The sequence below is a fragment of the Coenobita brevimanus genome, chromosome 65 (genome assembly GCF_032717465.1).
Source record: "Coenobita brevimanus isolate Jiangsu-jjx chromosome 65, ASM3271746v2, whole genome shotgun sequence".
NCBI lineage: Eukaryota > Metazoa > Arthropoda > Malacostraca > Decapoda > Coenobitidae > Coenobita > Coenobita brevimanus.
This window is the reverse complement of record NC_137018.1, coordinates 25,459,880-25,484,784: the sequence shown is the minus strand read 5'-3', so window position 1 is coordinate 25,484,784 and position 24,905 is coordinate 25,459,880. Positions and strand designations below refer to the sequence as shown.

Genomic DNA, 24,905 nt, shown 5'->3' with positions numbered 1-24,905 from the left:
ACCTAATTTATAATGTATTGTTTAGATCTCCTGCCAATCATTTCACTGCTATAAAGTAGCTGTGTCAAGAGGCTAAACGTTGGCAGTACTGATTTCCCTAGGTAGGCCACCACCCTGGCCCACCCTTATCAGTTCACTCTCATCTTCCAGTGTGGGAGTACGTCTGTTCGCTCTTGCTAGCTTCAGGGCCTTTTCACCCCCATGCAAAGGGCCCTGTGTCCTTTACCCCCTACTAAACCTCGTGTGGAAAGAGGTAAAGGGCTGACAATTGATAAAAGAGTGACTACGATCTTTCTATTGAGTAAAACAGTGCAAGTGGAATTGTAAATAATGTGTAAATAATGTGTAAACAGCAAGTGAAAGTAATGAATGTAAATGTACGTGAACAGTGGAAAATAGTTTTATAAGTTACTTCAAGTGACAGTGTATAACACAGTGTAAATAAAATAGAAATGTAAATAACGTAAATAAAATAGAGAACATAAATAGAAATGTAAATGAGTAGTATTATAAGAATACGAGTATATACCCTAGGAGTAATGAAAGTGAAAGTTTCACTCTAGCATGTCTGAATACTATGAGTTATGAGAGTGAAATTAAAAGTGACGTTCACTCTCAGTGCTAGTATACAGGACGAGAAAGTGAATGCTACGTATTTTACTGAAAGAAATTGAATCCCTACAGTGACAATAAACTAATACTTCTGAAGGAAACTTATGGATAAAGACTGTAGATATATATAAGTGTTATATAGTAACAGAAATATAAAGTGTGAGGGGTTTTATGAATAATAAATGACAGAGTACCAAGATCGAACTAGTGCAAGTGCGATTGTCAGACGCGCTCGTAATTTTCATTGCTTTCACAGTGGGTTTGTTTTTGGAGTATGGATCCCAAACTACTTGAAAATCATAGGGTAGTGTTTATAGTGTTAATATCTGGCTGTGGTAATCATATTACGGGTTGTCGGGAAGTGTAAAGTGGAGACTTCGTTACCCAACTTCAGAGGTTTCCACAAGTCTTACGGTAACCGACAAAGGCTCAACAAACATTCCAGGAGAAAGCTGAAGGTATGTGCCATAAGCATATTTGATTTTAATATTCTAGGACTAATAACTGATTTGTGGCAAATATTTTTTGAGAGTCTATCGGAGCCCGAATAACCCCGCGGCACATGCAAAACATTGGTAAACATGCCCGCGGTGTAGGGGTTAAGTGTGACCTCAGGGTTAAGGGACTGAACAGGGAGGCTGCAATGGATCGTGCAGCGTGGAGAGCCGCCATTAGGTGACCAAGGCCGACACATGCAAGCATGTTGGAGCCTTTAAAAACGAAAACGAAAACTCATCAGAAGTATCGAGCCCCTATGTCAGGGCGCGCAATACTTTTGGCAAAAAAAGAATCACTCTTTTTTGGTACTAAAGATTAAGCCAGATGTTTGGGCCGCTAACATGACGTCACGGCAGCTTGAGGCCTTACTGCGCACTGGTTGGCTGCCGCCTCAGTTGCCTACGGGCTGCGTGAGAGAGAGGAACTCCGCCGCTCCTCCCTCTCTTCTTGCACCATTTCTTACCTAGTGTCCTGCAGTGTTTTGGCTTTCGCCACTTTCTTATGGTCCCTACCCGTGAACTTTCGAGTGAAATCATACCACAGATCATTGCTCTAAAGAAGGCAGGCCACCCCACGAAGGAAATTAGTGATTTCGTTGGTGTGGCTCGATTGACAGTGCAGAGATGGTATGCCCGTTTTCGAGTGGAAAATAGTGGTGACGTTCCTACAAAGAAACTGCGGTCTGGGAGGCCCAGGAAAACTTCCCCGAGGTCTGTTAATCTGTTAAAACGTGCAGTGGAGTCTAATCGTCCTGTGAGTGCAAGGAAAATTAAGGAGAGCAACTCGGAAGAGTTTGGTGAGGTTTCAGTGCACACAGTGTCTTGAAGAGTCCATGAACCTGGTTACACAAGTCACAGGCCTGTGAGAAAGCCTCTTCTTACACGTTACCAGCGACTTCGTAGGCATGCCTTTGCTAACAAGTACCTTAACTGGGGTGAGGACCAATGGTTGTCATTGTTGTGGTTTGATGAGGCAACATTTACTGTTACCTGTAATCGAGGAGCGCGCTTGTACCGGCGCAAAGGTAGTGATCCGCTTGACCCCCGTTACGTGGAGAGCACAGTTAAACACCCTGATTCATTTATGGTATGGCGCTGTTTCTCTGGGAAGGGTTTGGGGAAGCTTGTTGTGCTTCCCAGGAACTGCAGAGTGAATCAGGAGGTTTACCTGGAGCTTCTTTGTTGTTATTTACCTGAGTCCTTCGAGCTCACAGGTGAACGAGTGTTTCAGCAGGACGGTGCACCTGCTCATAAAGCCAAATCGGTCACCAACTGTCTTCGTGACTGTGAGATCTCCTTCATGCAAGACTGGCCAGGCAATAGCCCAGACCTCAATCCTTTAGAAAACCTCTGGTACCTCGTAAAGAAGAATCTCCAAGGGAAGGACGTGAGCTCTCTGCCTAAGCTGGAAGCAACCATTCGTGACTCCTGGGCAAAAATATTACCTCAGCACCTGAGGAACCTCGCCCTTTCACTTTCACAACGTCTCAGGTCCATGAAGAAACACAAAGGATACCCTACCAAGCTTTAGAGGTAAATATAATGCATTATTTACATGTTTTTTCAATGTTGAAAGGTTTGTTTCGTAGGAGGGACACAGGGCGCATGATACTTCTGACAAGCACTGTATATATACGTATACATATATATGTGTGTGTATGTGTGTGTGTGTATATATGTTTATATATATATATGTATATTTTACCTCTAATTCAATTTAAAGAAACCATTTGTAGTGGCAAGTTTAGAAGCAGTCTCCAGAAACCCCTTCACAGCATCATTTCTTTTCCTAAGGTATTCATTTTTGCATCTAGGAGGTGGACCAGTTATGCAAATTCCCCTAAACTCTCGTCTTATCTCATAGTATGAGAATACAGCAATGTAGCTGTGAAGGGGGCTGGGGTGCCCTGACCCCACTCCCATCAGCTCTTTGACCCCCATTTGAATATATGGATTATGTGTGCACACTGTGTAGCACTCGGCCCCCAGAACAGGGCTTGACCCCACCTTCCCCCCCCCTCCCCCCCATTTGTGGAGACCTGGCAACATTTCTGAGAAGATGATTGACTGCAGGAAAAGGACAGCCTGTCTTCAGTTCACAGGGTTCACACCCATATGAGCCTCAGATCACAACAGAAGCAGTATGCACTGATGTGTCCAGTTGGTGAGATCGTTAGTAAACACACTGTCTTGGGTGGCTTATGGGGTTGGATTGAGCTGTTATAATGTTTGACTGTCTTGAGGTGAATACAGTCATCGTAAGGTAGCATAAATAAATAAATAATCATACAGTACTTCATCATCTTCTCAACTCTTCTTTCCATTTAGAAGATTGGTAGGATTGGATCCAGAAACAAAAACAGAGGAACTATAAAAATCCATGAACTAAGAAATACCATACTCTGTGAAAAAATAGCCATTCACACGTCAGTTGGCTCCATCTCACAAGCAGAAATGATCTGCACATATTGTATTTTTATATTGAATGAGTGTCTGCCTTATTTGTGGTCGGTGGTGGCAGCCATAATCGACTCTCTTGATGTAGCGCTGCCTACTTCTTCCTTCACCTTTATCATTCTTTTTTATAGTCTGCCTTCCTCTCTTCCTATTTCTCCCATCTTTCCTTTCACTTTTTATTTCTCTTCTTTCCTTTTAAGGTGGCATCACATTGAATGACAAGCCTAATGATTTCATGTAAGCCAAGAAGCCATTTACAACACTGGGTGGTAACAATATGACCATCCCATGTGTTCCATACATGTCAGCAAGTGGGTTTGCGAAGGGTTAGTGCCCCTCCCCATATAACTACTAACTAAAAGACAAATGGCCACCCCTTGTGGAATTATGGTATCTGGCAATAGATAAATGAATAGATAGATAGTTTGGCTCATCTCATTGGGTACTCTGTCTGTAGCTCACCATCTTTCATGCTTTCTCTTTTCTTGTTTTCTGAATCCCGCCTCACTGCACCCTTTGTTAGGGAAAAAGATCAGGGTGGTGTAATCATTATGAATATGATGTAGTGTTGCTACTGAGAATGTTGTGAGGATGGTGATGTAATGATGATAATATTATGAGGATAATGATGTAAAAATTATGATTTCTTTTAAAAATTGATTATCTTCACAGAACCTGTACGAGGTGAGCTAAGAGGCAAGACAGAGCGCACTGCCACAGACCGCAAGCGAGAGAGGCGAACCAAGAAGGCAAAGCAGAAAAAGAAGACCAAAAAGCGGGAAAAACAGCTTGCGGAGAAGCTCAAGAAAGCCAGCAAGGCAGGAGACAAACTGGATAAGAATGCCTCAGTCAGAGTCATTGAAAAGGCAGTCAAAGCTGGACATGTTAAGATGGTGGGTGGCTTTTGTGTGTGTGTGTGTGTGTGTGTGTGTGTGTGTGTGTCTGTGTGTGTTCTTACCTAATTGTATCTTTACAGGAATGAGTCAAGCTCGTACTGTCCCATGTTTTGAACAATTTTTATCACGTGTCTTTAAATTTATGAATTGTTTTGGCTCACACAATTTCATTCGGTAGTGCATTCCACCGATCAACTGCTCTGTTTGGGAAACTAAATTTCCTTATGTCTTATCACCATTCTTTTTGTACGGTTTTCTACAGTGTCCTTTTAATGTTTTTTCCCCATACTCATTTATGTGTATTTTCATATTTACTGTGATGCATTTATATAACATAATCATATCTCCTCATTTCCTTCTCTCCTATAATGTCCATAGGATTAATTTTTGAGTCTTTCTTCATAGCTTAGGTCCCTTAAACTTGTTGCCCATCTTGTAGTGGCCCATTGTACAGTCATAAGAAAAATTATCGTTACTCCCAGGAAGGTTCAATGCGAAACGAACGTTAGCTGGGCTGTGTGGGTGGTTCCTTGCTGTTCGCCCCTCCCCTATCTAGTGTTGCCATATCACAATCGCAGTACAAGAGTTGGAATAATGAGCAAGAATGAGCCATATGGCAGGGAAATATATAGGAGGTGCTTGCATTACCCTGTGCTCCCCACCGGGGATTGATAATGCAACTTGGCACATTTATTATTTTCCTACTGTTCAACACGTATTATCTAAACAAATAAATTATTTTGAAGTGTATTAACCCCCTAACTGCGGGACATCACTTTCGTGATGCTTGGGAGCAAGGGATCATACCGCGGGGCGTCACTTTTGTGATTCTGTGTTATTTTGAATTCGCCCGGGCTTTCAAGTGGTGGCTTGTATCATCTATCAGTACTGCCAATGTCCAACACTAGTCAGTACTCCTAATCTCATCTGTACTCCCATCCATTGTTGACAGTATAGCCATTTCTCCCCGTTCTTGACTCCCCTCCCTACCTCCCCTCCACTACCCTCTCCTCTTGCCTGCCCGGCTGTGCTACACTAAGTAAATCCTCCCTGGAATTTTCCACTGATTTCATCCATTGATATAAGCCCTATGCCCTATTCTTATATCAAATAATATATACAAAAAAGAAACAAGGTAAGTGATAGTGTCATTCACCTGGAATTGGCTAATTATCACCTGACAACACCTCACGTGCACTCGTTCGCTAATTTTCGCTGTTTATTCCCACTTGAAATATGCCATATAATCTATTTTCGTAATAAAAATATATATAAGAAAGGAAGGGAGAAGCCTAAGTGATATTTACATTCACCTGAAACTACCTAATTTATTATGTGTTGCCTAGATTTCCTGCCAGTCATTTCATAGCGTATATATTAGCACCTGTCACCATGCTGACATTGGCAGCATTGCACTCCCCCTAGGCCACCACACTGTATTCAGTTTACTGTCGTCTTTCAAGGTGAAACCATGTCGTATTCGTGCCTGTCCAATTCCGCCGCTTTTTAGCCCCATGCGGGCCCTGTGACCTCTACCCCCTACCAAACCTCGTGTGGAAAGGGGTAAAGGGCTAAGTGACTGCTGTGGAAATTGAAGTGGCTAATTTATCAATGAAAATGATGGCCAGTGACTACGATCTTTCTGGTGAGTAAAACAGTGCAAGGGGAAATGTAAATAATGTGTAAACAGCAAGTGAAAGCAGTGAATGTAAATATAAGTGAACAGTGGAAAATAGTTTTATAAGTTACTGCAAGTGACAGTGCATAACACAGTGTAAATAATATAGAAATGTAAATAATGTAAATATAGTAGAGAATGTAAATAGAAATGTAAATGAGTAGTAATATAAGAATACGAGTATACAGTATATACTAGGAGTAATGAAAGTGAAAGTTTCACTCTAGCATGTATGAATACTGGGAGTTATGAAAGAGAAAGTGAAAGTGATTTGCTCTCAACGCTATTATACAGGACGAGAAGTGAATGCTACGTATTTTACTGAAAGAGAAATTGAATGCTTACAGTGACAATAAACTACTATTACTGAAGGAAACTTATGGATAAAGACTGTAGATATATATGTGTTATATAGTAATAGAAATATGAAGTGTGAGTGTTTTTATGAATAATAAAAGATGGAACACCAGCGGCGAACGAGCGCAGGTGGGAAGGTCATACACGCTAGTAATTTTCATTGCTTTCACAGTGTTTTTTTTTTTTTTTTTTTTTTTTTTTTTTTTTAGTATGGATTCCAAACTATTTGAAAATCATAGAATAGTGTTTCTAGTGATAATATCAGGCTGTGGTAATCATATTACGGGTTGTCGGGAAGTGTAAAGTGGAGACTTCGTTACCCAACTTCAGAGGTCTCCACAAGTCCTACGGTACTCGACGAACGCTCAGCAAACATCCCAGGAGAAAGCTGAAGGTATGTGCCATATGCGAAATATTCTAGGACTAATAACTGATTTTTGGCAAATATTTTTAGAGAGTCTGTTGGAGCGCGAATATGCCCGCGGGACACGCAAGTCAAGCCAAAACAACCCCGCGGTTTAGGGGTTAAATCTATAGGCATCGACTTTTTTTTTTTTTTTGATAGTGTAGCAGGGGTGCATGAGTTCATTTTTTTTTTTTTTTTTTTTTTTTTTTTTCCCCCTTTTTTCTTTTTACGTGTCCGACTCTGGGCAAAGGCTTCAGGGCCTATTACTTGGGGGCAGTGACCTACCCCAAGGCCCAGTAGCCCTCCTACACCTCCACATGTCACCACTTCGGCGCTAACACCCACCATCCATACTGAATACATGCTAGGGCTGTCTCATACAGGATTGGTGTATTGGTATTAGTGGGGGTATAATTACGACATGTCGGCGGGTCCTCTTGTAGATCAGGAAAGTCTGCTTTTTAGAATGTTCAAAGCCTTACTGTTCCCTGTCCCAGCTGGGATTCGATCCTGGGTCCATTGTGACTGCAGGCCGCCTCTCTACCGATTCAGCCACCACCTCCCCCATTGCTTTGGATGGGTGGTTAAATGCTTCAGATGGATGCTTCAGTTAGTGGCATCCATGCGTTGATGTCTAGAGGCTGTTTTGGAAGCAGAGGGTGGGCATACAAAATATTAAAGCAATGAGACTGAACACGTATTATTATTTTCCACATCCTCTACATTTATTATATGTAGAAAGCAAAACGTATCATTATTACATTGAAATTTACTCATTTGGCTTGTATCGGCTGACTTACTCTAATACGTCTGGCATGGGTGCACATACTCATTGCCCATCTGCATATGTGTTGCCGACTCTACATCATTCTATTTTTATTTAATGAATTCGGTGCTGGATAATAAAACGTATTGTCTCTATGCACAAAGGCCAAACGATCTAATTAGCTTTTATTACCTATAGCAAAAATTCCAATATCTGTGCCTCACATAACCGACATTGACGGGTTTGTGGTACAAACTTTCCTGTCCCGTCATTCCACAACACTTCGTCGTTGTGTCATAGTGCATTGCTCGGAAGAGTAACGATAGTTTTTCTTATGACTGTACCTTTTCAATCTTATCTGCGTGTTTTTTGAGATGCAGATTCCAGACTACTGATGCATTCTCCAATGTTGGTCTGATGAATGAAGTTATTATCCTTCTCAGCATGTCTTCATTTATGTATGTGAATGCTACCCTCATATTAGCAAGCAGTGTGTACATGTCCTTACTTTTTCATTTATGTGGTCAGATGGTGATAGTCTGTTATTGATAATCACTCCTAAATCCTTTTCCCTTTCTGATGTGTGTAGGGTTGAACTTCCTAACTTATGGTCCCAGTCTGGTCTTTTTTTCACTTTTACTAAATTTTATTACATAACATTTGTCCACATTGAATTCCATCTGCCATCTATTGCACCATTTATGAAACTTATTTAATTCCACTCGTAGCTCTATGCAAATGTCTGTGTTTGTAATTTCCCTTTGTATTTTTGCGTCATCAGCAAACATATTTAGGTAGCTTCCATTTCCAGTGTTGCTATGTCATTTATATATACTGAAAACATAATTGGTGTCAGCACTGAGCCCAGTGGAACTCCACTTGTCACTTCTGTCCATGACGAGCAATTTCCCCATAGAACTGTTCTCATTTCCCATGTACGGAGAAAATCTTGCATCCAATTGTACATATTACCTTGGATTCCTCCTTGATTGTACCGTTTCCATAAAAGTCTTTTGTGTGGTACTCTGTTAGATGCCTTCTTGAAATCCAGTTGTATGCTGTCTACCCAGCCATCTCTTCTGTATTATTTCTGCAACTCTGTCATTGTAACTTAAGAGGTTAGTAACACATAATTTTCCCTTTCTAAAACCAAATTTTCTTTCTGATATCATATTGTGTTTCGTATAAGTTTTTCTAACATCTTGCTTACGATGCTGATCAGTGATACTTGTTGGTAATTAATTCAATTTTATCTGTTTCCTTTCTTGAAAAGGGGTACAGTGTTTGCTTTCTTCCAGATATCAGGTAGTTTTCATTGCCTGAAGGATTCTCTGAATATTAAATGTAATGGACTGCTCAGCTGTTTTGCACATTCCTGTAATACCCAACACGAAATCTTGCCAGGGTCATTTGCTTTTCCCTTGTCTGATCTCCTCATCTCTTCCAGGACCTCTTGTTTTGTTATATGTATATTTGTTAATATGTGTGGGCTTGCTTGTTCGTTTTCATCTCTCGCAAATCTACTTTCTTTAGTAAAAACTGACCGGAAATTTTTTTTGTTTAGTACATTACAAAAATATTCATTGATACAGATTTTCCCCTCATCCGTTGTTTATTACATCACGGATATCTTCTTCATTGATACAGATGTTCTCCTCATCCATGATGGCTTGTATTTTCTCTTTAGCTTTTGTTTTGCTTTGCATGTAGCTGTAAAACAACTTCGGCTGATCAGTACTTTTATTTATAATGTCTTCCTCAAACTGCCTTTGAACCTGTCTCCTTATCCTTGTACAGTAAAGGTCCTATTATTCGGCATCTATGGGACCGGGATGATGCTGAGAAATTGGATTTGCAGAATAATAAAAAAACCTACCCACTGAGTACCTTAAATATATTGGTGAACACTGTTATTACAACTTATGGTATTACAACTATGTTTGGAGAGAGTACTGTATACTGAACAATACTGTAATCAATACAGTACTATACCTGAATCTGAAATATATATATATATATATATATATAAATTAGTGAACATATACAGTTGGAAATGACACAGTAGGCCTACAAGTCAGATAACACTTCCTGGATGGCTGAAATGATACGGAATATTATCTACCAGCTCAGTACATCACTTGTATTGGTGAACTCATCACTACTTATATTATTACAAATATGTTTGGAGTGAGTACTGTATACAGTACTTTTTCCAAACACAAAATAAAATAGTCAGAAAATTACATAAAATAAAGTGAAGGAATATGAATTGGTAAGGTCTTTCTGATGAAAGTTAAATGTACATTTAGCACTCATTCTTTTGTTCATTTTTTTGTTTACATGTGAAAGGGAGAGTATTGATGGAAACAGTAATGTATTCCATTAACCCCTTAATAACCTCCTTTACAGTACCGATGTCAGTGATGTCGAGTTAGTGAGCTATGAAAAAACTGTGAACAATTATGGGAATGGAACGAAGGTCACTGGTATGTTTACACGACTCTACGCTACGATTCCAAGCAGTCAGGGGGTCAGTTAATCTCAGATGTTTTTGCCCATTTGGTAAATGCATCGTAACTTTGTAATTTCTCCCGTGAATCATAGTGAATCATAGCATGGGTTTAGGAAGCTAAATAACACATTGCTAGGTGTGCCAGACGATTATCTTCACATCGTTAAGAAAATGGAAGAAATTTAATCCCTCTGTGTACGTAGAGTAAGTTTCTTCCATTCTTCTGAAATCAATTTATTTTTAAAGATGTGAAGATAAGCGTCTGGCTAACCCAGCAATGTGTTATTTAGCTTCCTAAACACATGCTATGATTCGCTAAAAGTCACGGAAAAATTGATAAAGTTACGGTGCATTTACCAAATGGGCGACAACATCTGAGATTAACTGACCGCCTGGCTGCTGGGAATCATAGCGTAGAGTTGTGTAAACCTACCAGTGACCTTCATTCTCTTCCCATAATTGTTCAGTTTTTTTTTTATAGCTCACACTAACTTGACATCGGTACTGTAATGGGTTGTTCAATGCCGGAGGTTATTAATGGGTTAATGGGATATATTACTGTTTATATCAATACTTTCTCTTTCTCATTAAACACAAAAATGAACAAAAGAATGAGCGCTAAATGTACGTTTAACTTTCATCAGAAAGACCTTACCAATTCATATTCCTCCAGTTTATTTTTAAGTATTTTTCTGATTTCAGGTTAGGTTAGGTTTGGTTAAATTATTAGGTACAGTTAAACTTGGTTAGGTTAGGTTTAGTTAAACAGGACAGTCCCTTCCACCATTATGCTGAGGAATAAAAATACTAAAGCTGTCACAGCCGTAGAGCCAAAAACAACAGGGAAACTGATTTAACCCCTTAACCGCAGGGCGTCACTTTCATGACGCTTGGGAGCAAGGGCTCATAACGCGGGGCGTCACTTTTGTGACACTTGGGAGCAAGGGCTCATACCGCGGGGCGTCACTTTTGTGATTCTGTGTTATTTTGAATTCGCCCAGGCATTCAAGTGGTGGCTTGTATCATCTATCAGTACTGCCAATGTCCAACACTAGTCAGCACTCCTAATCTCATCTGTACTCCCATCCATTGTTGACAATTTAGCCATTTATCCCCATTCTTGACTCCCCTCCCTACCTCCCCTCCATTACCCTCTCCTCTCGCCTGCCCGGCCGTGCTACGCTAAGTAAATCTTCTCTAGAATTTTCCACTGATTTCATCCATTGATATAAGCCCTATGCCCTATTCTTATACCAAATAATATATACAAAAAAGAAATAAGGCAAGTGAGAGTCCCATACACCTGGAATTGGCTAATTATCACCTGACAACACCTCACGTGCACTCGTTCGCTAATTTTCGCTGTTTATTCCCACTTGAAATATGCCATATAATCTATTCTCATATTAAAAATATATATAAGAAAGGAAGAGAGAAGCCTAAGCGATATTTACATTCACCTGAAACTACCTAATTTATTATGTATTGTCTAGATTTCCTGCCAATCATTTCATAGCGTATATATTAGCAGCTCGCACAAAGCTGACGTTGGCAGTATTGCACTCCCCCTAGGCAGGCCACCACTGTATTCTATGCTAAGTAAATCTTCCCTGGAATTTTCCACTGATTTCATTCATTGAAATAAGCTCTATGCCCTATTCTTATACCAAATAATATATACAAAAAAGAAATAAGGTAAGTGATAGTGCCATACACCTGGAATTGGCTAATTATCACCTGACAACACCTCACGTCCACTCGTTCGCTAATTTTCGCTGTTTATTTCCCCTTGAAATATGCCGTATAATCTATTCTCGTAATAAAAATATATATGAGGAGGGAAGGGAGAAGCCTAAGTGATATTTACATTCACCTGGAACTACCTAATTTATTATGTATTGTGTAGATTTCCTGCCAGTCATTTCATAGCATATATATTAGCAGGTCTCACAAGGCTGACGTTGGCAGCATTGCACTTCCCCTAGGCAGGCCACCAGTATCAGTGTACTGTCATCTTTCAAGGTGAAACCACGTCGGATTCGCGCCTGTCAAATTCTGCCGCTTTTTAGCCTCATGCAAAGGGCCCTGTGACCTCTACCCCCTACTAAACCTCGTGTGGAAAGAGGTAAAGGGCTAAGTGACTGCTGTGGAAATTGAAGTGGCTAATTTGTCAATGAAAATGATAGGGAGTGACTACGATCTTTCTGGTGAGTAAAACAGTGCAAGTGGAAATGTAAATAATGTGTAAATAATGTGTAAACAGCAAGTGAAAGCAATGAATGTAAATATAAGTGAACAGTGGAAAATAGTTTTATAAGTTACTGCAAGTGACAGTGCCTAACACAGTGTAAATAAAATAGGAATGTAAATAATGTAAATAAAATAGAGAATGTACATAGAAATGTAAATGAGTAGTAATATAAGAATACGAGTATATATACTAGGAGTAATGAAAGTGAAAGTTTCACTCTAGCATGTATGAATACTGGGTGTTATGAAAGAGAAAGTGAAAGTGATTCGCTCTCAACGCTAGTATACAGGACGAGAAAGTGAATGCTACGTATTTTACTGAAAGAGAAATTGAATGCTTACAATGACAATAAACTACTAGTACTGAAGAAAACTTATGGATAAAGACTTTAGATATATATAAGTGTTATATAGTAATAGATATATAAAGTGTTAGGCTTTATGAATAATAAATGACAACACCAGATGCGAATGATCGCAAGTGGGAAGGTCATACGCGCTTGTAATTTTCATTGCTTTCACAGTGTTTTTTTTTTTTTTGGAGTATGGATTCCAAACTATTTGAGAATCATAGAATAGTGTTTCTAGTGATAATGTCAGGCTGTGGTAATCATATTACGGGTTGTCGGGAGGTGTAAAGTGGAGACTTCGTTACCCAACTTCAGAGGTCTCCACAAGTCCTACGGTACTTGACGAAGGCTCAACAAACATCCCAGGAGAAAGCTGAAGGTATGTGCCATATGCATTTGTAATTTTAATATTCTAGGACTAATAACTGATTTGTGGCAATTATTTTTAGAGAGTTTGTCGGAGTGCGAATATGCCTGCGGGACACGCAAGTCAAAGCAAAACAAGCCCGGGTTTAGGGGTTAACAGGCAACATTTATTTCTGGGTAATGCAATACATTATCAGTGGTTCATGGGCTAGGCAGTTACCGGTAAATGTCATTTTCAAAAAGCGTCAAGAATGAACGAATTTCAAGAATTAGTGAGAGGGCTTGGAATGTAACCCTCGCTAATTTGGTGGGGGTGGTTAATGTACTGTACACTATGATACTGTGTAATATTGTACTCTATACAGTACTATACCTGAATCTGAAAAAAATATAGAAATTAGTGAACATACAGAAGTGTAATGAAACATTAGGCCTACAGGTCACAGATAACACTTCAAGGACTGCCGAGATGATTCCGGACATCTGCCAAACAATCAAAGATTTTCGTAAATGGGACTATTTCTCAAAACTGCCGAAATGTCGGATCTACCGAATAATCAGCTGCCGAATAATAGGACTTTTACTGTGTAATCATTTCATGCCTGCTTGTAGTTGTTATATGCTCTCTCACTTTTGTGTCGTCTGTATCTGATCCACAGCAAATCTCTTATCTCTTTTGCATTTTTACAATCAGTATTAAACCAGTTCTTTATCCTTATTTCCATATCCTTGTGCAATGGGACATAATTATGGGCTCCTGTTTCATAAAATTCACAGAATTTTTTTTATGTAACATTTATATCTTGTCCTCTTAGCTCCTTTTCCCAATCTTCATCATTGAAGTACCTTTTTAGGTCATGCTCATCACCATCATCATCATCATCAGCCATTTGAGTATCCACTGCAGGACCGGCCCATCCCGACCGAAGTAGGGATGATACAGCCTATGTATCTTTACCAAGTGGCTTAGGCTGTCTGGTAGAGATTGTATGTAGGGTGAGAAGTGCTTGTCAGTGTGAGTGTACTGTTGTAGTGGCTTTGGATGTGTGGGTAGTCTGTGAACCAAGTGTAATTGGCCCACGCAAGCCGACTGGGTGCAAACATACTTTACAGTGTGTGACACTGGTTCAACCACAGCACCCCTGGTGTCTGCCAAAGCAGTACATGGCGGGGAGAATGCTTCCAAAGTTTATTACCCTGGTGGGGCGCGAACCCTTGCTCTCCAGTGTACGAAAATGCACACTTTACCACTGTACCACAGAGGCTCCTAGGTCATGATAGTTGCCTTTTTTGTAGTTTATCCTCTTTTTGTAATTTCCATTACCTCTGACAATATCATATGCTAACCTGAAATTGTAAGCTAGTACTGTGTGGCTGCTTTTTCTGAATAGGGGGTGACATTATATCGCCAGTTTTATTTTCTTGCCTAGTAAATATGAGATGTAATAATGAGGAGTCTTCTGGTCCTCATTTTCTGGTGTTCTTCTTTACATGTTGTGTTAGAAAGAATTCCTGTACAAGATCCAAGAGCTTTTGATCCTAACAACTTTCATGGCTTTTTACATCTATAGTATTCCAGTTTATATTTGTTTTAAAGTCTCTGATTAGTATTATTCTTTCAGATTTTTCTTCATTCTGTATAGTAGTGTTCTTAAACTCTGAATTGTCTTTTCTGCTAGGTCGTCATATTCACCTCTATCCCATGTGTTTGTCTTGGGTGGAATATACAAATTTGTCACAGTTATTATCCTTTCTGATGTACTAATCACTACTGCAACTAATTCTACTTGTGAGGGTATGTCTGTTTCTATCCCTGTTACATGGAGTCTTTTCTCTGTTCGTATCATAACTCCTCCTCCATTTTTTTAATTTCTGTTTCTTCGCCAAGTATTGTACTCATCCAGATTTAAAGAGTCGTTTGATATCCTTGGGGTTAATTTTGTTTCTGATAGACAAATAATATGAGGCTCATTTTCTGTGATACAGCCTTTTATCTCTAATAATTTGGATACCATTCCATCTACATTTGCATACATTAACTTAGCCATATTGTTCACATATTTGACATTGGTTGAGTCTACTATCTTGCCTTTATTTAGTCCCCACTGTTTATGTGCCATTTTTTTACATGCAATCCTACTACTCTGTGAAAAAAATTAGTTCTCCCTTCATCTGATCTTGCATCATTCTTTCTTTTTGCTTCTTCCCTCTTTTCCATTAGTAATCCCCATTCCTCTCGAGTTAGGCACCCTTTTATCCGAACTTCTTTGTACTCCTCTGATTCCTTAAGTTTGTTAGCATTTTTTAATACCTCTTGTACAGTGTTCACACTTTGGAAGGTTACTTTCAGGGGCCTTGAGAGTCTCTCATATTTCCCAAATCTCTTAAATTCCTGTACATCTTTCTCACAGATTTCATCTGATACTACGTTCAATATGTTCATTATATTTACCATCCCCTTGTTATCTTTGGTGATTCTATGGGGACACTCACCATCCACCCACTTGATGTAGTTCTGCTTTGGGTGTCTGCCCTTTCCTCTCTTCCTTCCTTCCTCTTCTGTCTTTCCTTCATTCTTTCCTCTTCCTTCTGCCCACGAATGACTTTGCACTCCCTCTTCTGTCTCTCTTTCCTTCATTCTTTCCTCTTCCCTCTGCCTATGGGTGCTTCTACACTGAGTGGCAAGCCAAATGGTTTCCAGGAATACCAGGAAACCATTTCCTGTGCTAGGTTTTCGTTTTTGTTTTTAAAGGCTCCAACATGCCTGAATGTGTCGGCCTTGGTCACCTAATGGCGGCTCTCCACGCTGCACGATCCATTGCAGCCTCCCTGTTCAGTCCCTTAACCCTGAGGTCACACTTAATGACCTCGTCCCATGTCTTTCTCGGTCAACCCCTCATAACCCCATCCCCAGTATTAACACCTCTCACCTTCCCCACCCAATTATCATCCCCCATCCTCTCCACATGTCCAAACGATCTCAATCTACCTCTCCTCATCACAACACCAATACACTCCAGTCCCATCCTACCTCTCAGCTCTTCCATCGTTAACCCAGCCCCTCCTGGCCTTGGACACAGGGACGCACTACACATCCACCTAATCATTGTCATTTCTGTACGTCTGAGCCGGCGAATATCTTCCTCCTTCACTGCCAGGTCTCACTACCATACAGCATTACACTCCTAACACATGCTGCATACAAAGACCCCTTAGGACGTAAGGAGAGTCCTCTCAATGTCAGGAGAGGCAAGAGCTCCCTGAACTTCTTCCAACCACTTCTCACCCTAGCCACAGAGCTAGCTCCAGCCCCACCTCCAGCACACAACATGTCTCCCAAATAACAAAACTCTTCCACACACTCAAGAGGTGGTTACCATATAACCAAATTGTGGCACCCAGTCATTTAGTTGGTAATTAAAGCGCTCCAGTCAGATTGAGCCTGTGTAAGTTTATATCCAAGTTGTGGTTGGGGTTTATCGTTCACATAATGCCGCTGAGGGATGGGTGAGGCTGGTCACTTTCATTTTAAATGTCAGGACCAATTTGCCTAGCCCCGGGCTCTTACACTCCTCATTGGGCAACATAGGATTGGATGATTGATGGATGGATGGATTTCTTCTTCACCTTTACCAGTGATGAGTATAGATTTGTTAAACCCAGCAGTTTCCTTTATCAGCCTTAGGTTCCTACTTATGATGTCTTTCGCCTCTCTTGTCATGTCTTGCTTCAGCCTTGTTTTTTAGATCTTGATTTGTTTTGGCTACTTCTGCCCATGTATTTTGTACTTCCTCTGTGTAGTTTCTCATCATTTCATTTGCCTGAGTCTCATCATCATCTCTGCTTTGCTTTGTCAGATTACCTGCTTGTCTAATTATGTCTTTATCGTTATTATACTCCTTCAAAACTCTTTCATGGGTGACTACTGTATTTTCCATTTCGTTCTTTTTCTTCCTCAGAATGTCTGCCTCAGCTTACAACTCACCTATAGATGCATTTTTTTTCTGTTTAATTCCTTCACCCGTTCCTCATTTTTTTTTCTTTTGGTGGTACAGTTCCTTCTTTATTTCATCCAATTCCGGTTTGAATGTTTCATTCAATTTGTTCACCTTCTTTGCTAATTTATTAAATGTAACCAATTCTATTGTGTAAAACGAAGATGAAAGGGCGTGAAGTGGAGGAATGGGACGATGTGAAATGTGTAAGATTGGGCATGAATGGGCGAGGAAGATGCAAGGAAGGAGTTGCTTAGTTGACGAATGAGGTGTGGCGGAGTGGAATGAGAGACTACAAATGTGTCAGCTCGAGGTGTATGTATATGAAGTTCAAGTTTGAGAAGGTGAAAGTGGCAGTGATTGTAGCATATGCGCCGTGTGAAGACAGGAGTGAGAGAGAGAAAGACAGGTTTTGGGATGAGCTGGATGAAGTAGTGGGAGAAATGCCTAGGAGCTATAAAGTGATTGTAATGGGGAATATGAATCGAAGAGTAGGCACTGGTCCTGAGGATGACATAATGGGTTGTTATGGAGTACCAGGAGAAAATGATAATGGGAAGCGACTAAAGGATATGTGCCAGGAGAGGAGGTTGTGCATTTGTAACTCGTATTTCAAACACAGAGATGCACATAAATATACATGGTATAGAGGAAACGGGGATCGTGTTGAAAGAAGCCTGATTGATTACGTGCTCATAGAGAGGTCGATGATGGGAATGGTTGCTGATACGAGGGCTGTGAGAGGACGATGTGGAGGTGTTTCAGATCATATGCTTGCAGTATGCAAGATCAAGCTGAGAGGAGTGAGGTGGATCAGGAGAGAGAGGAGCAGTCAGGGAGAAAGACTGAAAGTTGAGAAGGTGAGGATCAAAGAAGTGGCAGATGATTACAGGACCAAAGTAGAGGAGGAGTTAGAATCAATGAATTGGCATGAAATGGATCTGGACAGCCTATGGAGTGCATAGGACTGCTTAGTTAGGAATGCTAAAGCAGTGTGTGATGTGGCAAGAGTAACAGCAAAGAAGAAAGGTATGGCATGGTGGGATGATGAGGTTAAGAGAGCAGTGGAGGAAAAGAGGAAGGAGTGGCTAGAGTGGTTACAGGACAGGGGTTCACTTGAAATAAGAACTGAATATATTGAGAGCAAGAAGCAGGAGACTAGTGACAAGGAAAAAGGAGGAAGTAAATGATGATCTAGGAAGAAAAATGAATGCAAAATACTCTGAAAATAGGAAGTTATTCTGGACAGAATTGCGGAAATGTAGAAGAGAAAGCAGAAAGAAATGTGATGGTGTGAAGGATGTAGGTGTTAGATTATTAACCCATGGGGATGAAGCAAGGACCAGATGGAAAGAATATTTTTAAAGCCTGATGAATGGGAATAGAAAGAGCAGAGCAGTTGTAAACATGATTGGTTTTTGGGGTGTGCAGAGAAGGAATGCAGTGCCAGGAGAAGTGACACTCGCACAGGTGAAGAGTACTGTGAAGCGGCTGAAAAATTGGAAAGCATCTGGGGTTGATGAGGTGTATACAGAGATGATTAAGTGTAGTGGAGGGGAATAGAATGAAGTGCTTGTTGGAGATAGGTAAGAAGGCATGGATGAGTGAAAATGTGCCAACAGAGTGGTAAAAGGCTGTGATTGTACCTCTGTACAAAAATAAAGGTGAGTGAAGTGAGTGTAAGAATTATCGTGGCATAAGTTTATTGAGTGTGGTAGGGAATGTGTATGGAAGAATTATTATAAAGTAAGAGAGATCTCAGAAGTCCTAGTGAGTGATGAACAGGGTGGCTTTAGGAGTGACAGAGGATGTGTGGATCAAATATTTGCAGTGAGACATAGCAGAGAAGGTCTGTGAGAAGGACCATAAGGTTTTTTATGGCATTCATGGATCTGGAAAAAGCTTACGACAAAGTGGACAGAGAAGGATTGTGGAAAGTTTTGTGCATGTACGGTGTAGATGATAAGCTGCTAGGTGCCGTCAAGGGTTTTTATGACGGTAGTGAAGTATGTGTAAGGGTAAGTGGGCATCAAAGTGAATGGTTCACGATTGGTGTGGATGTGCGGCAAGGTTGTGTGATGTGCCCATGGTTGTTCAATATATATGTGGATGGGGTGATGAGAGAATCAAAAACACGAGTAATGGAGAGGGGGATGGTGTTGGTAATGAATGGTGATGGATGGAATATCTCAAATTTGTTGTATGCTGATGATGCAGTACTGCTTGCAATTACTGGACAAGAACTTGGTAGTCTAGTGCAGAGTTTTGCTGATGTCTGTGAGTGTCGTGCCTTGATAGTAAATATAGAAAAAAGTAAGGTGATGGTTATTGAGAGAGAAGGTGATGCCCAGGGCGATGGTGCAGTGAATGGAGAGGGACTGGAATTGGTGAGAGAGTTCAAATACCTGGGTACAGTGACAGAAAAGAGAGGAAAATGTGCAAAATAAGTGGAAAGTAGAGTGACACAAGGAAGAAAAGTGGCTGTTGCAATGAAGGCCTTGATAAGAAACAGAGGCTTGAGCATTGCAGCTGCACGAGGCGTACATGAAGGAGTGTTAGTGCCAACTTTAACATATGGATGTGAGACTATGGTGTGGCATGAGAATGAAAAGTCAAGAGTAAGAGCAGTGGAGATGGGACTGCTGAGGAATGTATGTGGAGTACAGAGGGTGGATAGGATACAAAATAATGTGATTCGTGAAAGGTGTGGAGTGAGGAAGGCTGTGGACACCAGAATCGAAGAGAATGTACTGAGATGTTATGGTCATGTGGCGAGAATGGATAACAATAGAATGGTGAAGAAGGTACACCCACTGCAAATTGACTTAGAACCTAAACACAGAATTGCTATGGAAGACTTGTCTGTCTTTGCTTTGTGTTTCCACCTCTACCGTGTGAATTTTTTGAGCAAGAAGTAACTGGCAACTCCTTGGGTGTTGGCAGGAGGTGATGAAACACTCAGCACATCAGTGCTTGCCCTGAAGCTAGAGTGGGAGTAATGTTCACGTCGCATCGAGCTTGCAGCTAGCTCTTGCATTACTGTTTGCTCTGTTATTTTCCTAGAGTTGAATTGTCATGCCTGGAAAGTACTGCTCAAGGGATGAGAGGGTCCATATCATTGCATGGAGGCAGGATAATGTCCCTATCAACACGATTTGTTAATGTACTGGATGCGCAAAGTTGACCGTCATGAAGATTCTTGCTACAGCACACGGCCTCCCACTTGATGTCATAATAGAGCACAAGCATGGTGGTGGAAAGAAGAGGATGACTTCCAGAGGTACAAATATGCTTCTGAAGAGGAAAGTAATCAAGAATCCTCAACTGACAGCAGCAGAATTGAAGAGAATGCATCCCCAGCTGTTACAAGACATCTCAGTTCGAACTATCCAACTCTGCTTGCAGAAGGAGCTGGGTTTGCCAAGCTGCACTACAGGCAAGAAACTGCTTCTCACTGACTGCATGAAGAAGCAGCACATTCAGTTTGCCAAGAAGTATGCACACTGGACATTGGATGTGTGGAGAAAAGTTATGTTTTCCGATGAAAGTGCGTTCTGCCAAGGTTCATCGCCCTGCCTCCCGTAGTCGATATGACCCCGCTTACACAGTGCCCACTGTTAAGCACCCACAATCAGTAATGGTATGGGGGTGTTTCTCAGGTGAAATGGGAAGGGGAGGCCTCAACTTTCTTCCTAAGAACTTGATGATTAATGGTGGCTGGTACATTCAAGTTCTGAAAGATCATTTGTTAAACTTTTTTGCTATTCATGGGTGGGACTTTTTCATGCACAATTCAGGTCCATGTCACAAGTCAAGAAAGGTGACAAAATGGCTTCAGGATAATTGGATTGACATCCTTGACTGGCCTGGCAACAGTCCGGATCTAAATCCAACAGAAAACTGCTGGGGAAAGATGAAGAAAATCATGGCATCATGGTAGAGAAGAAGACACCCAATCTGGACAACCTTAAGACTGAACTGACAAATGTTTGGTGCATAGAAATATCCTTAGATTACGTTAGAGATCTAAGTGATTCCATGCCAAAATGCCTCCAACTGGTCCTGAGAAGCAAGGGAAACTTGATATCATATTAATGAAAGGCATTTCATGAACAAACGTCGTGATATACTATGATTTCTGTGTGTTTTAATACCTTGTGGGGGAAGATCCTAAGTCAGTTTGCAGTAACCGTATATCTGAGCGAATTTGAAGGAGGGAGGAGGCAAGGTAGGCCAAGGAGAGGGTGGAGAGATATGGTGGATTAGTGTGTGAGGAAGAGAGGTTTGGAAGTTGGTGAGGCTGTGGAACTGACAAGAGATCGAGCTGGCTGGATGAATGTTGTGAGAAGTGCATGATCAGGGATTTGGCACCGCTTTTTAACGTGGCAGTGTCCAGATTAACTCCATCGGATATGATTATGTGAAGCTACAGAATGTGGTGAATGTTTTTGGCGTATCTGGTAGTGCCAGGATTCCGGGGGCCTGAATGGTGAGTGAATGGTGGCATGGCCCATTGGAATGGGCAGATTTGGGGTGTGTGGACATTGCTACTCCTCACCCTGCCCTGTTGTAGGAAAGGAGGTCTGGATGATGATGTTGATGATGATGATGATGATCCAGTTACACCAGGTCTGTGTAGTCATCATTTTATTTGTTACTGTTTCCCTTCCTATTACCTAGTTGCACTTCTTGAAAGTATGCCATCTTATAGAAATATACATTCTACATTAAGTTAAGCATCTCCATTCCATCAGTGTTGGAATTTACCCGGAGCTTGTCTGTTTACCTGACGCGGCGCCTGTTGTTTGCTAACGCAGCAAATTCCACAGGGCTCTGACTATTTGATATACTTTATTTGGACAGCACTTTTTGCTTATACTGTACTTAATCTACAGTCATCTGTCATTTTGCTTAGCGAGCTTGACTCATTTTTAGATACACTTAGGTATTTGATGCATCTGAGGAGAACACAGAGTGCAGTGACACACTTCTGCTCTGTCCTGTGTTCCAAAACTCTTCTTACCTAATTGTTCTTACCTAATTGTATTTTAACAGGAATGAGTCAAACTTGTACTATCCTCTGTATTAAATCACTTTCATCATACATATCCTTAAATTTATGAATTGCTTTGGGACACACTTATTTCATTTGATAGTGCATTCCATTGATCAATTGCCCTATTAGGGAAACTGAATTTCCTTATGTCTTTATCACCTCTCTTTTTATGCAGTTTTTTGCAGTGTCCTCTTGCTGATGCGTCCCTATAGGTTATATACTCAGTTATGTCTATTTTCTCTTTCCCTGAGACACATTTATATAGCATAATCATGTCTCATCTTTTCCTTCTCTCCTGTAGTGTTGGCAGATTCAGATTTTCTAGTCTTTCTTTGTAGCTTAGATCCCTTAAGCTTGGTACCCATCCTGTAGCGGCCCTTTGAACTTTTTCAGTCTTATATATGTGTTTCTTGAGGTGAGGACTCCAGACAACTGATGCATACTCCAGGGCTGGTCTGCTGAATGATGTTATTATCTTTCTCAGCATGTCTTGCTTTATGTATGTGAATGATATTTTCATCTTAGCAAGCAGTGTATACATGTTCTGTACCTTACTGATGTGATCATCTGGAGATAGTCTGTTATTGATAATCACTCCTAGGTCCTTCTCTCTTTCTGATATGTGTAGGGTTTTACTTCCTACCTTATAATTGTGTGTGTGTGTGTGTGTGTGTGTGTGTGTGTGTGTGTGTGTGTGTATTTACCTATTTGTATTTACCTATTTGTAGTATACAGGAATTGAGCAATGCTCGTGTTGTCCTGTCTCCATATCCACATTTATCAAGTCTACCTTTACACACATGAATGTTTTTCTCATGCACCACCTCTTTGTCTAAGTCGTTCCAAATATTTAAGAATATACCTAATTGTGATATACACGGAATGTACTATGCTCGTGGGTTTCCGTCGCTGTTTCTCAATAAGTCGAATTTAACTTTAAACTTGTTTAAGTTTTTAGACTGGACGATCTCTTTGTCCAGGCTATTCCATAAGTCTATACTTCTGTAAGGAAAGCTATATTTCTTGATATCCTTCAAGCAGCTTGACTTTTTCAATTTCATTCCATGTCCTCTTGTTGCTCTCTTATCCCATACAAACAGATCTTCTTTGTCAATTTTATCTACTCCCACCATGGTCCTGAACACCGCAATCATGTCTCGCCTCTTTCTCCTTTCCTCTAACAAAGGCAAATCCAGTTTTTCCAGCCTCTCTCTGTATGACAGGTCTGTCAGACTGGGGACCATTTTGGTTGCTGTTCTTTGTATTCTCTCAATCTTGTTTATATCTTTCTTTTTGTGTGGGCACCACACTACCGCTGCATATTCTAACCTGGGGCGGATCATGGCCACTATCAATTTTTTCATCATTTCCTCATCCATATAATGAAATGCTACTCTTATGTTAGTCAAGAGCTTATAAGTCTCTCCAACTATCTTGTTAATGTGCTTTTCTGGTGACAAACTATCTTGGACCAGCACTCCCAAATCTTTCTCTTCTCTCCTTTTTGTGATTAATTCATTACCCAAAAAATAATTCAGTGATGGTCTCCTGGTACTTTTACCCATTTCCAATATTTTACATTTCTTTACATTAAATTTCATTTCCCACGTCCGGCTCCAATTGTGTATCCTATCCAAATCCTCCCGCAGTATTTTACAATCCTCCTCAACCTCTATCTTCCTCAAGATCTTTACATCATCAGCAAACAGACTCGCATAACTATTCACTCCATCTACCATATCATTTACGTAAATCAGGAACATTACTGGCGCCAACACTGAGCCTTGAGGGACTCCACTTGTTACTTCCCTCCATCCAGACATCTTTTCCTTTATTACTGTCCTCATTTGTCTGTCTCTCAAAAAGTCTGTCATCCATTCCAGAAGTTTCCCCTTCAGTCCTCCTATATATTCTAGTTTCCACATTAGTCTCTTATGAGGTACCTTGTCAAAGGCCTTCTCTAAGTCTAAGTACACACAATCCACCCAACCATCTCTCTCCTGTACCACATCAATCGCTCTTGAGTAAAAGCTCAACAAGTTTGAAACACATGACCTTCCACTTCTGAATCCAAACTGACATTCAGCCAAAATATTCATCTCTTCCAGATATTTTATCCATCTGTCTTTCAGGATTCTCTCACACAATTTTGCGACCATGCTGGTTAGAGACACTGGTCTATAATTCAGGGGTTCTTCCCTGTTTCCTCCCTTGTAAATTGGTACCACATTTGCCCTCTTCCATTCTTTTGGCACTTTCCCCTCTTCCAGTGAGCATACAATTAAGCTGTGAATTTCATCCGCCAGTTGTTCTCTGCATTCCTTCAGTACCCAATTAGAAATTCCATCAGGTCCTGGGGCTTTCCTTACATCTTGAGTTCCCAGTAATTTATACACTTCCTGCACCTCCACTTTTATATCTTTCATCACCGGAACATTTCTAATCACTCCCTCCCCTTCCACAAGCTCCTTTTCTTTAGTGAAAACTGACTGGAAACGTTTGTTCATTATTTCTGCTTGCATTGCCGCATCCTTAAAGACCTCTCCATCTACTTTCAGCTTGGTGATTCCTTCCTTTTGTTTCAGTTTGCCATTAACAAATCTAAGAAACATTTTGGGTTCATCCTTGCATTTGTCAATTATACCTTTTTCAAAATTCCTTTCTTCTTCCCTACGTATTCTTGTGTATACGTTTCTTGTTCTTTTAT

At 40.6% G+C, this 24,905-nt stretch overlaps 1 protein-coding gene across 1 annotated transcript in view; it reads left to right on the top strand.

Moving 5' to 3' along the window:
* LOC145404918 (U3 small nucleolar ribonucleoprotein MPP10-like) overlaps positions 1 to 24,905 on the top strand; it is a 422,647-nt gene that overhangs the window by 385,831 nt on the left and 11,911 nt on the right. The window contains exon 9 of the mRNA XM_080276425.1: positions 4,239 to 4,459. Within this exon, the coding sequence (XP_080132551.1) occupies positions 4,239 to 4,459 (221 nt within the window). The remainder of the gene's footprint in view (positions 1 to 4,238; positions 4,460 to 24,905) is intronic.